Source organism: Bos indicus x Bos taurus, chromosome 25, assembly GCF_003369695.1.
Source record: "Bos indicus x Bos taurus breed Angus x Brahman F1 hybrid chromosome 25, Bos_hybrid_MaternalHap_v2.0, whole genome shotgun sequence".
Lineage (NCBI taxonomy): Eukaryota > Metazoa > Chordata > Mammalia > Artiodactyla > Bovidae > Bos > Bos indicus x Bos taurus.
Genome location: NC_040100.1, coordinates 6,189,552 through 6,201,115, shown reverse-complemented (window position 1 = coordinate 6,201,115; position 11,564 = coordinate 6,189,552). Strand labels below are relative to the sequence as shown.

Genomic DNA, 11,564 nt, shown 5'->3' with positions numbered 1-11,564 from the left:
CAGCCCAGGTTCGCCCGTTGATTGGCCGAGGCTGGGGCCCGCGACAAGCGGGAGGGACGAAGGGTAATCCTCTCCGATTGGCCCGCAAGCGGCGCCGCTGGTCACGTGGGGGGCGACGTTTCGCGCCAATTTCGGTTGGTCGGCCGCAGTCCGCCGCGCGGACGTTTTTTTGCTGTACGGGGAGTGAGAGCTCAGAGCCCGCCAATTGCTGCCGTACGGTCCTCGGCAGCAATGGCACTTAAGGACTACGTGCTCGAGAAAGGTGAGGGTCTGCGAGTGTAGGAGGGGCGTTCTGCGCGGGAAGCTTCCTGGGCGACACCTGTTGGTGTGGGCTGGAGTCCCGGGCTCTCGGCGCACGAGGCCGGAGGCAGGGTAGGGAGGTGGCGGAGTAGAGGCGCACGGTGCCTGGGGTGCACGGGCCGCCGAGGCCGGGGGAGAGCTAGTGATCGTGTCCAGGAAAAGAGTGAGAGTCGTGGGGTGAGGGGGGGGGCGGGCGGGGCGCGCTGCGGACATCCGAACTAGAAGCTCCAGAGGGAAGGGTCGCGTCTAGGAGAGAGCAGGCCCTCAGGGGCTTATCTAACCAGCGACCCCCCAGTCCCGCTTTTCTCCGCGCGCTTAGGCACTCCCAGCGACCCCCGACGCGCCGAAGCCCGGGGTGGGGTGGGGCGGGCGGCCCCGGGCCGCTGCGCGCGGGGATTGGGCCGCATTAGGTCCACCTCCTAGCGGAAGTGGAGGCGGGCGGAAGTTGCGCGACGCTACTGGAGGGAGTGTCGTGTGTAAACAGTGTCCTTCCGCGCGGTGGCCTCGGAGAGAGCGACCGAGGGTGGGGGCGTGCCTGGAATTGGAGGGGTTTCTGCGGAGGCCGAGGGATAAAGTGGTGGGGTGGGGCAGGGTGGCCCTCGACAAGGCGGCCAATCGCCGGACGGGCTCCCGCCTTGGGCGGAGGAATCCCGGGCTGTGAGGCGGCGGCATCTGGGCCCATGTGCTTCTTTGTTTACTAAGAGCGGAAGCAGTGGCGGGAGAGGGGGTGGGGCGGAGGACGGGCCTGGTGGCGGAGATCCCCGGGAGAGCAACAATTTAAGGGACCGAAAGAAAGAGGGAATAAAGCACGTAGAAGGAAAGCTGAGAACCGTGAGACTTGAGTGTGTTGCCGGGTGTGGAAGGCCCTTAGAAACGGGTACTGAGATTTCTAATTAAGGCAGAGAGTGGAATTCCCCTGGGGGGGAGCGTATTGGGTAATACTCTAAACTGCTAGGGGCCACTTATTTTTTCTTAGGTCAAAACAGACTTGCGAAAAGGAGTTTTGCTCTGTTGGGGAGAATTACGTACGCATATGTGAATGTTCATTTAATTTGTTTAGAAATTTAACTTTAAGTAAAAGAAGTTTTTTAGATCTCTCTCAAGGGTTTGCAGTAAGGTATATGAAGAAAAGTCCGTCCTTACCGCTTTATTCTTGCTTACAGACAAAGTGAAGAAGTTCCTACAAGAGTTCTACCAGGATGACGAATCTGGCAAGAAGCAGTTCAAGTATGGGAACCAGTTGGTGAGTCTAAGGTTAGGTAGAGGGAAGGGGTGGTGACTTGAGCTATAAGGCCTGGCTTATTTTAGCAGGTATGTTTTTCTGGAAGTGGTGAGTTTAGCACCATACCTGATAACTTGTGTATCACTCAGTGTATGCTGCGTCTGTGCTCAGTCTAATTCTTTGCGACCCTGTGACTATAGCCTACCAGGCTCTTCTGTCCAGGGAATTTTCCAGGCAAGAATATTGGAGCGGGTTGCCATATCCTTCCCCAGGGACTCTTCCCGACCCAGGGATTAAACCCATATCTCTTGTGTCTCCTGCACTGGCGGGCGAATTCTTTGCCACTGTGCCACCTGGGAGAAAGCGATGTGAGACTCAACAGCACTCAGTTTCAGCTCCCTCAATCCCTGAAAACACCTTAATTATTGCAAACGTAGTGATACACACCTTTCTCCCTCATGGAGCCTGGATCCTGTGTGCTGAGCTCGTAGTGACCAATTTTTGCTTGTGAACACTAGTAAGATAAACTTGGCTCCGTCGCTTTCTCTTCCCCACACCAGGTTCAACTGGCTCATCGGGAGCAAGTGGCCATGTACGTAGACCTAGACGACATTGCTGAGGATGACCCTGAGCTGGTGGACTCAATTTGTGAGAACACCAAGCGCTATGCCAGGCTCTTTGCTGATGCTGTTCAAGAGCTGCTGCCTCAATACAAGGAGAGGGAGGTGAGAAAAATGCAGGGCACACTTAGGTTTGTGTCGAAAATCTTCCTGGGTACTGATGCTGTCCGAGCTGACCCAAAGGGGTCAGTGGTTCTGCCTGGCACTCTTACGTTCTTTCCTCTCACCGTCCTGCCGCTCACTTTCCTTGTTTTCCTTTCCCTTCGTTTAGGTAGTAAATAAAGACGTCCTGGACGTTTACATTGAGCACCGGCTGATGATGGAGCAGCGGAGCCGCGACCCGGGGGCAGCCCGAAGCCCTCAAAACCAGTACCCTCCCGAGCTCATGCGCAGATTGTGAGTGGCCACGGTGGGGACAGGCGCGGGGTTCAGGTCCCCAGACATTTGCGAATGACCACTTTCTCCCTTAGTGAGCTGTATTTTCAAGGCCCCAGCAGTAACAAGCCTCGTGTGATCCGGGAAGTACGGGCTGACTCTGTGGGGAAGCTAGTAACAGTGCGTGGAATTGTCACTCGCGTCTCTGAGGTCAAACCAAGAATGGTGGTGGCCACTTACACCTGCGACCAGTGCGGGGCGGAGACCTACCAGCCGGTACGTATGGAGCAGAGGACGGAGCACGCTTAATGCTGCGAGAGTGAATTTTGTCTACTGATGTTTACCTGGTGTTTTTTCTGTTTACTGTAAAACACGCCTGTGTGGTCACTTTGCAGTTTCTTTCTACTATGGCGTGGTCCTTCCATCCAGTCTGTTCTCTTTGTGTCTGTCAATGTGTACGTAGCACGGCTTAAGACATTCTCAAAAGTTTCATTATCTCTGCCGAAGGAGGGACATGATTCCGGGGACTGAGGTGCTCCTTTCCTCATGACTTTCTTTGGTGCTTCCTTTTTCACTCTAGATCCAATCTCCTACTTTCATGCCTCTGATTATGTGCCCGAGCCAGGAGTGCCAGACCAACCGCTCAGGAGGCCGACTGTACCTCCAGACTCGTGGCTCCAAATTCATCAAATTCCAGGAGATGAAGATGCAGGAACATGTGAGTTTGGGATATGAGGTTCAGGGCCCAGGGAAGTGTGAGGTTGGGAGTTCACTCAACTCCGGTAGTCACTCGTGAAGTAGAGGGAAGAAAGTAGAACAGAGAGGAGCTGAGGCAGAGAAGTTGCAGAGAGTAGGAGGCAGGCTTCTCTGGAACTTTCTGACTGAGCTGGGATGTGGTAAAGGAGAGCTCAGCTTCCCTCGGTTGGTTTGTGTGGGGCCAGGGAGTAGCCGAGTGGTGGGCGCAGAAGGGGAGGTTAGTCGTCTGGCCTCAAGTGCCCTTCTCCCCCAGAGCGACCAAGTGCCCGTGGGAAACATCCCTCGCAGCATCACAGTGCTGGTGGAAGGAGAGAACACAAGGATCGCCCAGCCTGGGGACCACGTCAGTGTTACCGGCATCTTCCTGCCAATCCTGCGCACTGGGTTCCGACAGATGGTCCAGGTGAGAAGGGAAGTTTATTCCCTCCGTTTTACCAGCCCCATAGAAAGAAGTTTCAATAGCAGAACACCAGGCAGAACAGAACTAAAGGGTTTGTCAGGAACTCCAGAGGGCATCGTGTTGCGTGGGCAAGTAGAGAACTTCATTCATGCCCTAGCGTTTTCCTGCCCAAGGGTTTACTCTCGGAAACTTATCTGGAAGCTCATCGGATTGTGAAGATGAGTAAGAGTGAGGAGGATGAGTCTGGGGCCGGAGAGCTGACCAGGGAGGAGCTGAGGCAAATCACAGGTGAGGGGTCATCGGGAAGATAAATGCAAATTTATCCCAAGCACTTCTTTCCCCTGGAAAAACACTCTTGAGTCTTTGCTTTCCCACAGAGGAGGATTTCTATGAGAAGCTGGCAGCCTCCATCGCCCCAGAGATATATGGGCACGAAGACGTGAAGAAGGCGCTGCTGCTCCTGCTGGTGGGAGGGGTAGACCAGTCTCCTCGAGGCATGAAAATCAGGGGTGAGTGGAGGCATTGGGGAAGAAAGGATGCCGGACCAGGGTTGCATCGGTCACAGAATAAAAGCCAGCATCTCTATTTCATGGGCACAGGGTGGGATTAGAAACAGGGCAGGCAGACCTCAATAGTCCTTTTCTCTGTGTGCAGACAACCTGCATCGAGGGAACAGTCACTCAGGGGCTTCCTTCCCTTCCTCCAGGCAACATCAACATCTGCCTGATGGGGGACCCTGGTGTGGCTAAGTCTCAGCTCCTGTCTTACATTGACCGCCTGGCCCCCCGCAGTGAGTATCAGATCCTGGGAGAGGCAAACTTAGGAGGACCAGCAGGCTTCCGCTGTGGGAGGGCCAGGGGGTGGAGATGGGTGTTGGTGTTATTGCCCCCAGACCTGCCGCTGCCTCGGGACAGCCCAACTGGGTCAGTAGAGCAGTTCAGCACAGACCTCGCCTCATGGCCCCGTTCCCTCTGCCCTGCTGTCGTCCTAAACAGGCCTGTGCGTGTCTGTCTTCCTGACCCTTCTGTGCAGGCCAGTACACGACGGGCCGAGGCTCCTCCGGCGTGGGCCTCACGGCAGCTGTGCTGAGAGACTCTGTGAGTGGCGAGCTGACCTTGGAGGGCGGGGCCTTGGTGCTGGCCGACCAGGGAGTGTGCTGCATTGACGAGTTTGACAAGATGGCGGAGGCCGACCGCACGGCCATCCACGAGGTCATGGAGCAGCAAACCATCTCCATTGCCAAGGCAGGCATTCTCACAACGCTCAATGCCCGCTGCTCCATCCTGGCTGCCGCCAACCCTGCCTATGGACGCTACAACCCTCGCCGCAGCCTGGAACAAAATATACAGCTTCCTGCGGCATTGCTTTCCCGATTTGACCTCCTCTGGCTGATCCAGGACCGGCCCGACCGAGACAATGACCTGAGGTGACTGCAGCTCTGCGCTCGGGGAGACACCCCCTGTAGCCATCTATGTGCAGGGAGGAGAAACTGGAAAACCCGTTATTGTCGTCTTAGGGAAACACCAGAGCCTTCCCCTTAAACAGCAGGGGTTGCTCCACAGTTCTCAGAGGGGGTCAGGGTTGAAGTGCCGACAGTCCTTGACCGACCAGGCTGTGGGGTGGAGCGCTGAGGGGGCACCAAGATGCAGCGCTCCTGTTGCCTCCCCTCCTCCCAGGTTGGCCCAGCACATCACCTACGTGCACCAGCACAGCCGGCAGCCCCCCGCCCAGTTTGAGCCTTTGGACATGAAACTGATGAGGTAGGAGAGCTGGACAGGGCGGACACTCCCCCGGGCGGCTTGGCCTCTGTGCTTCTCTTGAAAAGCGCTCACCCCTCCCCCTCCTGGCATCCTGGGTCTGAGAACAGTGAGTCTTGGTTCCCCTGGGCTGGCCATAGGAGACCATGGTGGAGAACCTGCCTTCACATACCTCCACCCGCAGTCTCGGGGTTACTAACTCAGGTACGGATATTGGCAAAGCTGGCTTTTGCTGCGTGGGTGCCTGACAGCACTGCTCTGTCCAAGGAGTCAGTCCAGGGACTCCCAGGGATTCCTAATGTTGTTTTTCCCTTTTAGCTGTTCTCATGAATTAACAGAACCATCTCTTAAGACAGGTGGATTTGTCTCAATCGTGCAAAGGCCATTTTCATTTAAAAAAAAAGTTGCGGATAACTTGAAATGTTGATAGATTTTCCAAATGTAGCTTATTTAAGCCTAATCATCCACCAATTGCTGTCTCCTACTTCAGAGCGCCCTCCCCTCCGGTTTCTTTACTCCCAGTTTTCCAACTCTTAATGCAGAACAAATGCGCTCTCCAGCTCTCCTGCTTTCCCACAGGCGGTACATAGCTATGTGCCGGGAGAAGCAGCCTGCGGTGCCAGAGTCTCTGGCCGACTACATCACAGCAGCGTACGTGGAGATGAGGCGCGAGGCTTGGGCCAGTAAGGACGCCACCTACACTTCGGCCCGGACTCTGCTGGCTATCCTGCGACTGTCCACTGCTCTGGTGAGTGCCAGCCTGTGCGCTGGAGGATGGTCCGCTTGGGCTCTGCTGGCAGCCTGCCCGTGCGCTACCGCCTCCCTCCTGCTCTGGCCCTGCCGGGGCTAAAGTGCTGACAGTGCAGATAGTGGTCCTGTGTGCTACCGCACTGTGGGTACTTGCTGCTCCGGCAGGGCACGCCCAGCGTCCCAGGAGAGAGGCTTCTCCGTTTCTCAGATCTTGCTGAGGGGCGGGTGGGGTAACCTCGCTCTGGGGTCGGGAAGCTTCATTTCTGTCCTCATGCCGTGGACCATCGTCCTGGGGGCTCCAAAGTGCTGTTCGTGCAGGTAGTGTGATCACCTGACCTACTGCTGAGCCAGCACTTCCCGAGCCCCGGGGACACTACCCCTGCCAGTCGCCTTCTCGGCCGAGCGCCCCAAGCTCCATCTCGTGGTGGGGAGCCCAGTGGAATTCAGAAGGGTCTGGTCTCCCTCACAGGACAGCTGCACACCGGGACTGGCCAGTGTTGAGAGGCGGAGACTTGGGCAATTGCTGGACGCTGCCCCGGGCATTGCACTTGTCTCGGTCTGACAGTGCCGGCCCCACACTGCGGATGCCTGGTGGGCGGGGAGGGGGCCGCTACTCCTTTGTGAGTAGCAGCACTCAGGTGCCCAGCCTTAAAGCTGGAGCAGGGTGGGGGGCCTCCCTGACTTTGTTCCACCCCCTCCTTCTGTGCCCATCTCTCCCTACCTTCCCCTTAGGCACGTCTACGAATGGTGGACACCGTGGAGAAGGAAGATGTGAATGAAGCCATACGGCTGATGGAGATGTCCAAGGACTCACTGCTGGGTGACAAGGGGCAGACAGCTAGGTGAGCGGCTTAGCAGAGGGTGGCAGGGGGCACCTTGACTGTCTTGAGCAGGAAACTCATCCTGCGGCTTCTGCACCCCTGGGTCTGTGGTGCTGGCCTCGAAGTTCTAACCCTGACCACACACCACGCTCGTCCATCCAGGACCCAGAGACCAGCAGATGTGATATTTGCAACCGTCCGTGAGTTGGTCTCAGAGGGCCAAAGTGTCCGGTTTTCCGAGGCGGAGCAGCGCTGCATCTCCCGTGGCTTCACACCTGCTCAGTTCCAGGCGGCCCTGGACGAGTATGAGGAGCTCAACGTCTGGCAGGTCAACACTGCCCGGACACGGATCACTTTTGTGTGAGTCCAGTTGCTTGGACACTGGATCTGCTCTGCATATTGCCCTACTCCGCTTCCTTTGATGGTTTGCCAATGCTTTTGAGGGCAAAGGAAGGTCCCCTTATTTGCCCAAGCTGCACTTGTTTTACTTATTCTTTTTTCCTAATAAAGCGTGTGTCCATTTGCTGCTTCTGTTAAAACAGGGTTTTGAGTTTTCTGGATTCTTGTCTTCCCTTTATGCTTACCTTATTCCAGCCATTCATTAAATTTGAGGGGACTTCCTGCTCTGCCTGCAAGGCACCGATACCGGACTGCACTGGTCTCCTCTCCCACCCCCCTCCAGTTAGTCTCAAAGTATGGACACCAGTACTTCTGCCTCCTGAGCTTCAGGCAGGTATTTCATCTTCGCGAGCGCTGGATGCTGCAGTAACAAACCCCTCTCCCTCAGCCATCCACAGTGCCCACAGGAGAGAACAGAGCCACTAGAAGGGGTGCTGGGGGGCTGCTCCCCTTTTATTAGTGACAGGTTTCTCTCAAGGGAGTGTAGCACCCCTCCCCTTGACAGCTGTCTGACCCCTGTACGTCGTCAAGTACCCTGTTGTCAGAAAAAGAGCCCCCGCATCCGCCTGCCGATGCCTTGTCGGTCATAGAGGACATTGAACTTGTTCACGAACTGGTTCATGGTGTTGCACGTCTTGGTGATGGTGCCAAGGTAGGCCATGAGCCCCACATCATTGCATTGCTGTGAAGGGACAGAAGCCGGTCATGTCCTGCATGCAGAACACGGGAGCCCCACCTCCCCGTCCTGGGCCTTGCACTCACATCGTAGAAGTCTGTCTTGAACTTGTCTGTGCTAAGCACTGGGAGGCAGTGACACAGAGCGTAGGCCTCCCGCAGGATCTCGTGGTTAAAGGGGACCTCTCCTGAAGGCACAAGAAACGGCATCAACGTGGATGCTGTCGCTTCCCCAGAAGGGAGGCAAAGTGCTTCAGGAACCAGGGAGATACCTGTCCTACCTGCCTCAGAGGCCTTGACGTACTCCAAGATGAGCTTGACGCGGCTGTGCAGCATCTTGATGGCGCTGTGCTGTGCGATGAGGTGTTCAGCCACTGGGGGGTGGTAGGCCGAGGGTGAGGAGGTGTGTGGGCACACCTCCCCCCACTTCCAGGGAAGCCCCTGCAGCCACCCTTACCAGTGGAGTTCTCTCCACTGCCTGTTGCTGTCATTCGGGCTACGTGGTCCACCCCAATGCGTTCCGCTTCCTCTGTGGCCAGAGTGTAGGTCAGCTCAGCAAACAGCATGGTGGCCTATGGGGCACAGAGAGTCAAAAGCAGGAAACCCCAGGGGCAGGCTGTGTGGGTTGAAGGGTAGGGCATTACCTACCTCTCCATTGATTATATCTATGACGGACTCAAAGACGCTGACAGGAAGCTGTGAAGAAGAGAGAACAGCTCTTACTAAACATCAGAGGCCTGAACCTATACTAAGCACCGAAACTGGACTTGGCCCTTCACGTTGCGTTTCCTCAGCTAATCTTCCCAGGATCTGCTGAAGTGGAACTCATTCCCATTTTCACATGTGGAGAAAATGCAGTTTAAAGGTTAAATGACTAAAGTCTCACAGATAGTAAACCACAAAAAGGAGATTCAACAGAGATGTCATACAGTAAAAAGCAGGGGCAGAGCGACAGGCAGGACAAAGTGGGCACAGGGTCACTGTACTCACATCTGTGTGCTTGGTCATAGGGTTCAACTTAAGAAACAGAGGGCTCTCAATTATCTCGCACACCTGGAAGAAGGGAGGATGCACACGCGTGTCAGGGCCCATCTTCCTTCCCCTCATTCCTCTCGTCTCCACCCCAATATGTACCTGTGTGAACGTGTATACCTGCTTATGGACGTGGATGTCGGAGGGGTCAGGCGGCCCCCCTGTGGTATACCAACCCAGAAACTCCAGCTCCTTGAATACCTGTTTAACTGGAGAGAAAGGGGCCAGGACAGTGTATCTTTAAATCGTCCTTCTTTAATTTGAAACTCCTGGTGTGTTTTTACCAGCTTCTCCCCTTCCCATCCTGGCTCCACGTAGAACAACTAATCTCTTGTGTCTTTTCTCACTCCTTGCTCTCTCTGCGGGGAATAACCCATATGTGTTCTTTTTCTAAGGTCTCTTCAGCTACCCTCTCCATTATTCCTCTACTCTGGTCCTATTTCTCTGTTTATTTTTTCCCCAACCCTCTCCATCTTCCCCATTCTTTTCCCCCCACTCCCACTCTTCTCCCCCACGTCTCCTCCCCTCTCACACTGCTCCTCCTTGGTGTAATAATATTCCTTGTCAATGATAATCTTCTCTTCCACGGTGTGGGACAGCAGTTCGAAGGAGTTCATCACCTCAATATTTCGGCCCTCCTGCTTCCCGATCAGAGCCCCAATCACTGGAGTAGAAAAGGACACATAAGAGATGAGGGTGAGGAATCCTCCAGGACTTCCCTGGTGGCTCAGATGGTAGAGACCTGGGTTCAATCCCTGGGTAAGGAAGATTCCCCTGGAGAAGGGAATGGCAACCCACTCCAGCATTCTTGCCTGGAGAATTCCAAGGACAGAGGAGCCTGGCGGGCTACAGTCCATGGAGTCACAAAGAGTCGGGCAAGACTGAGCGACTAACACTAAAGGAATCCTCAAACTTCTCTAATAGTAGCCTGAGGGTCTGAGGTCACGTGAACCAAGTTCTAGAGAAATGATTTGCGGAGGAGGAATTGGCTTCAGCAAAGGAAGGAGAAAGGACCACTATTTGGGGGGAGGAGGCTGGAGAACGACGCCGAACACTCACCCTGCATAGGCCGCCCCTCCTGCGAGCGCATGCGAATCCAATGGTCTGAGATGTTGAGAATGACGAGGGGATGAAGAGCGACTGAAACGCTGCCAGTCACTCCGGAGGCCATCACGCTGGGGACGACTAAGGAGGGGGAAGAGGGGGTGAGAGTCCAGGCCCCACGGTCCTCCCGGGAGCCGGGAACGGGAGACGGCAGAGTCGGGCCATCCATCCCTCCCGCAAGTTAACCCAGGGAGCTCGCTGCCGACTCGCCATCCCGACTGCTCCCGGGACTCTAGGAAGGCCTCGACAGGCCTGCCAAGAAGTCTCCAGAAGCCGCCCCCGCACGGCCCGTTACCTGCAGCATCCACCTCCATCCCGCTGCTCCCTCCAGTCCCGTTCGCCGCTGCCGCCGTCGCCGCCATTTCCCCCGCGCCCGCCAGCGTCGGCCCCGCCCCCTCCCTCCCGGCTTCCGTAGGCAGCGGCGCATGCGCGTTGTCGCCGAGGCGCGCGCCTGCCTGGACCCTGGGCCACGCCGGGCCGCTCCTACTTGGCCTTACGGGGGAAGGCTCGGGCGGGCCCGGGGCAGGGAGATCCGGCAGGTGTTTGTAACCCCTTTTCGCCTGCAACTGACCGTGAACAAATTACCTAACCCGACCCTGATCGTCCTCGTCAGTAAAACTGGGATAAGGCCGCCTAGTTCCTAAGGCTTTTGCAGAATGAATGAAACGTCATTTTGCTGCGCTCAGAATAAAACCCAAATCCCTTATCACGGCCTGCAGGGCCCTGCAAGATTCGGGCCCTGCCGACCAGCTGGCCATGGCCTCTACTTTCCTGCTCCTTGGTTCCCGTGCTTCAGCCACATGCCCTCACGTCTGTTCCTTTCACACGCCTCACTCAGGCCCACCTAAGGGCCCTCTGTCACCTTCATCACTGTAACACCGGTGACCAAATCCGTACCTGACACAGGGGCACCTAAATGATATTTGAATGAATGCTTTGCAGTGGAGCCTGGTCTTGAGTGACTCTGTCTATACGGCTTATCTTTCCTCTTTCTGTTAACACCCCCAGCGTTTTCTAACCTCTCCCAACTTCCCTCTACCTTCCATCAGTCTTACCAAATTTAACTTTGGCAAACTGGCCACCTCCAGCCCTCTCCCCACCCCTGAACCCAAGCAGGTTGGGTACACTGCCTTTACCCCATCTCCCATCTCATTGCCCCTACAACCTAGCTGGCTCTTTCAGTGTGTGTCAGCACTGCACCCAAAGTGTGACCTCACACAGAGCAGGTGTGAATTCGCTTCAGTTGTGTCCGACTCTTTGTGACCCCATGGATTATAGCCAACCAGGCTTCTCTGTCCATGGGATTTCCTAGGCAAGAATACTGGAGTGGGTTGCCATTTCCTTCTCCGAGCC

The 11,564-nt window shown here is 55.8% G+C and overlaps 2 protein-coding genes across 4 annotated transcripts; one reads left to right on the top strand and one right to left on the bottom strand.

Annotated features, from left to right (window-relative positions):
- Positions 1-112: 112 nt before the first annotated feature.
- On the top strand, positions 113-7,544 carry MCM7 (minichromosome maintenance complex component 7). Of its 3 annotated transcripts, none has more exons than XM_027527452.1 (15): positions 113-262; positions 1,464-1,543; positions 2,083-2,247; positions 2,414-2,538; positions 2,613-2,793; positions 3,098-3,235; positions 3,527-3,676; positions 3,847-3,961; positions 4,051-4,182; positions 4,380-4,463; positions 4,706-5,099; positions 5,350-5,433; positions 6,010-6,178; positions 6,913-7,022; positions 7,164-7,540. In XM_027527452.1, exons 1-15 carry the CDS (start codon positions 232-234, stop codon positions 7,363-7,365), a joined length of 2,160 nt encoding a protein of 719 aa, XP_027383253.1. In that variant the 5' UTR covers positions 113-231; the 3' UTR covers positions 7,366-7,540. The 3 variants fall into 3 exon arrangements, with proteins under 3 accessions (XP_027383253.1, XP_027383255.1, XP_027383254.1); XM_027527454.1 differs by lacking the exon at positions 113-262 and adding an exon at positions 734-823 and having other exon boundaries at positions 7,164-7,544; XM_027527453.1 differs by lacking the exon at positions 113-262 and adding an exon at positions 944-1,177 and having other exon boundaries at positions 7,164-7,544.
- A 281-nt stretch (positions 7,545-7,825) lies between these two features.
- On the bottom strand, positions 7,826-10,599 carry COPS6 (COP9 signalosome subunit 6). The gene is made up of 10 exons (XM_027527457.1): positions 10,507-10,599; positions 10,167-10,292; positions 9,640-9,771; positions 9,228-9,316; positions 9,066-9,128; positions 8,724-8,771; positions 8,533-8,647; positions 8,357-8,449; positions 8,163-8,263; positions 7,826-8,082 (listed from the first exon to the last, which is right to left on the bottom strand). The coding sequence occupies exons 1-10, from the start codon at positions 10,571-10,573 to the stop codon at positions 7,942-7,944; spliced, it is 975 nt and encodes a 324-aa protein (XP_027383258.1). The 5' UTR covers positions 10,574-10,599; the 3' UTR covers positions 7,826-7,941.
- Between the last annotated feature and the right edge of the window lie 965 nt (positions 10,600-11,564).

Bases quoted from the DNA above. Each gene is read 5' to 3' on its own strand.
- MCM7 (XM_027527452.1), top strand. From the start codon at position 232: ATGGCACTTAAGGACTACGTGCTCGAGAAAG. The intron at 3,962-4,050 runs GTGAGGGGTCAT...GCTTTCCCACAG, and splicing joins GGAGCTGAGGCAAATCACAG to AGGAGGATTTCTATGAGAAG. The intron at 6,179-6,912 runs GTGAGTGCCAGC...CCTTCCCCTTAG, and splicing joins TGCGACTGTCCACTGCTCTG to GCACGTCTACGAATGGTGGA.
- COPS6 (XM_027527457.1), bottom strand. From the start codon at position 10,573: ATGGCGGCGACGGCGGCAGCGGCGAACGGGACTGGAGGGAGCAGCGGG. The intron at 9,129-9,227 runs GTATACACGTTC...CCCTTCTTCCAG, and splicing joins ACATCCACGTCCATAAGCAG to GTGTGCGAGATAATTGAGAG. The intron at 8,648-8,723 runs GTAGGTAATGCC...TGTGCCCCATAG, and splicing joins TAGATATAATCAATGGAGAG to GCCACCATGCTGTTTGCTGA.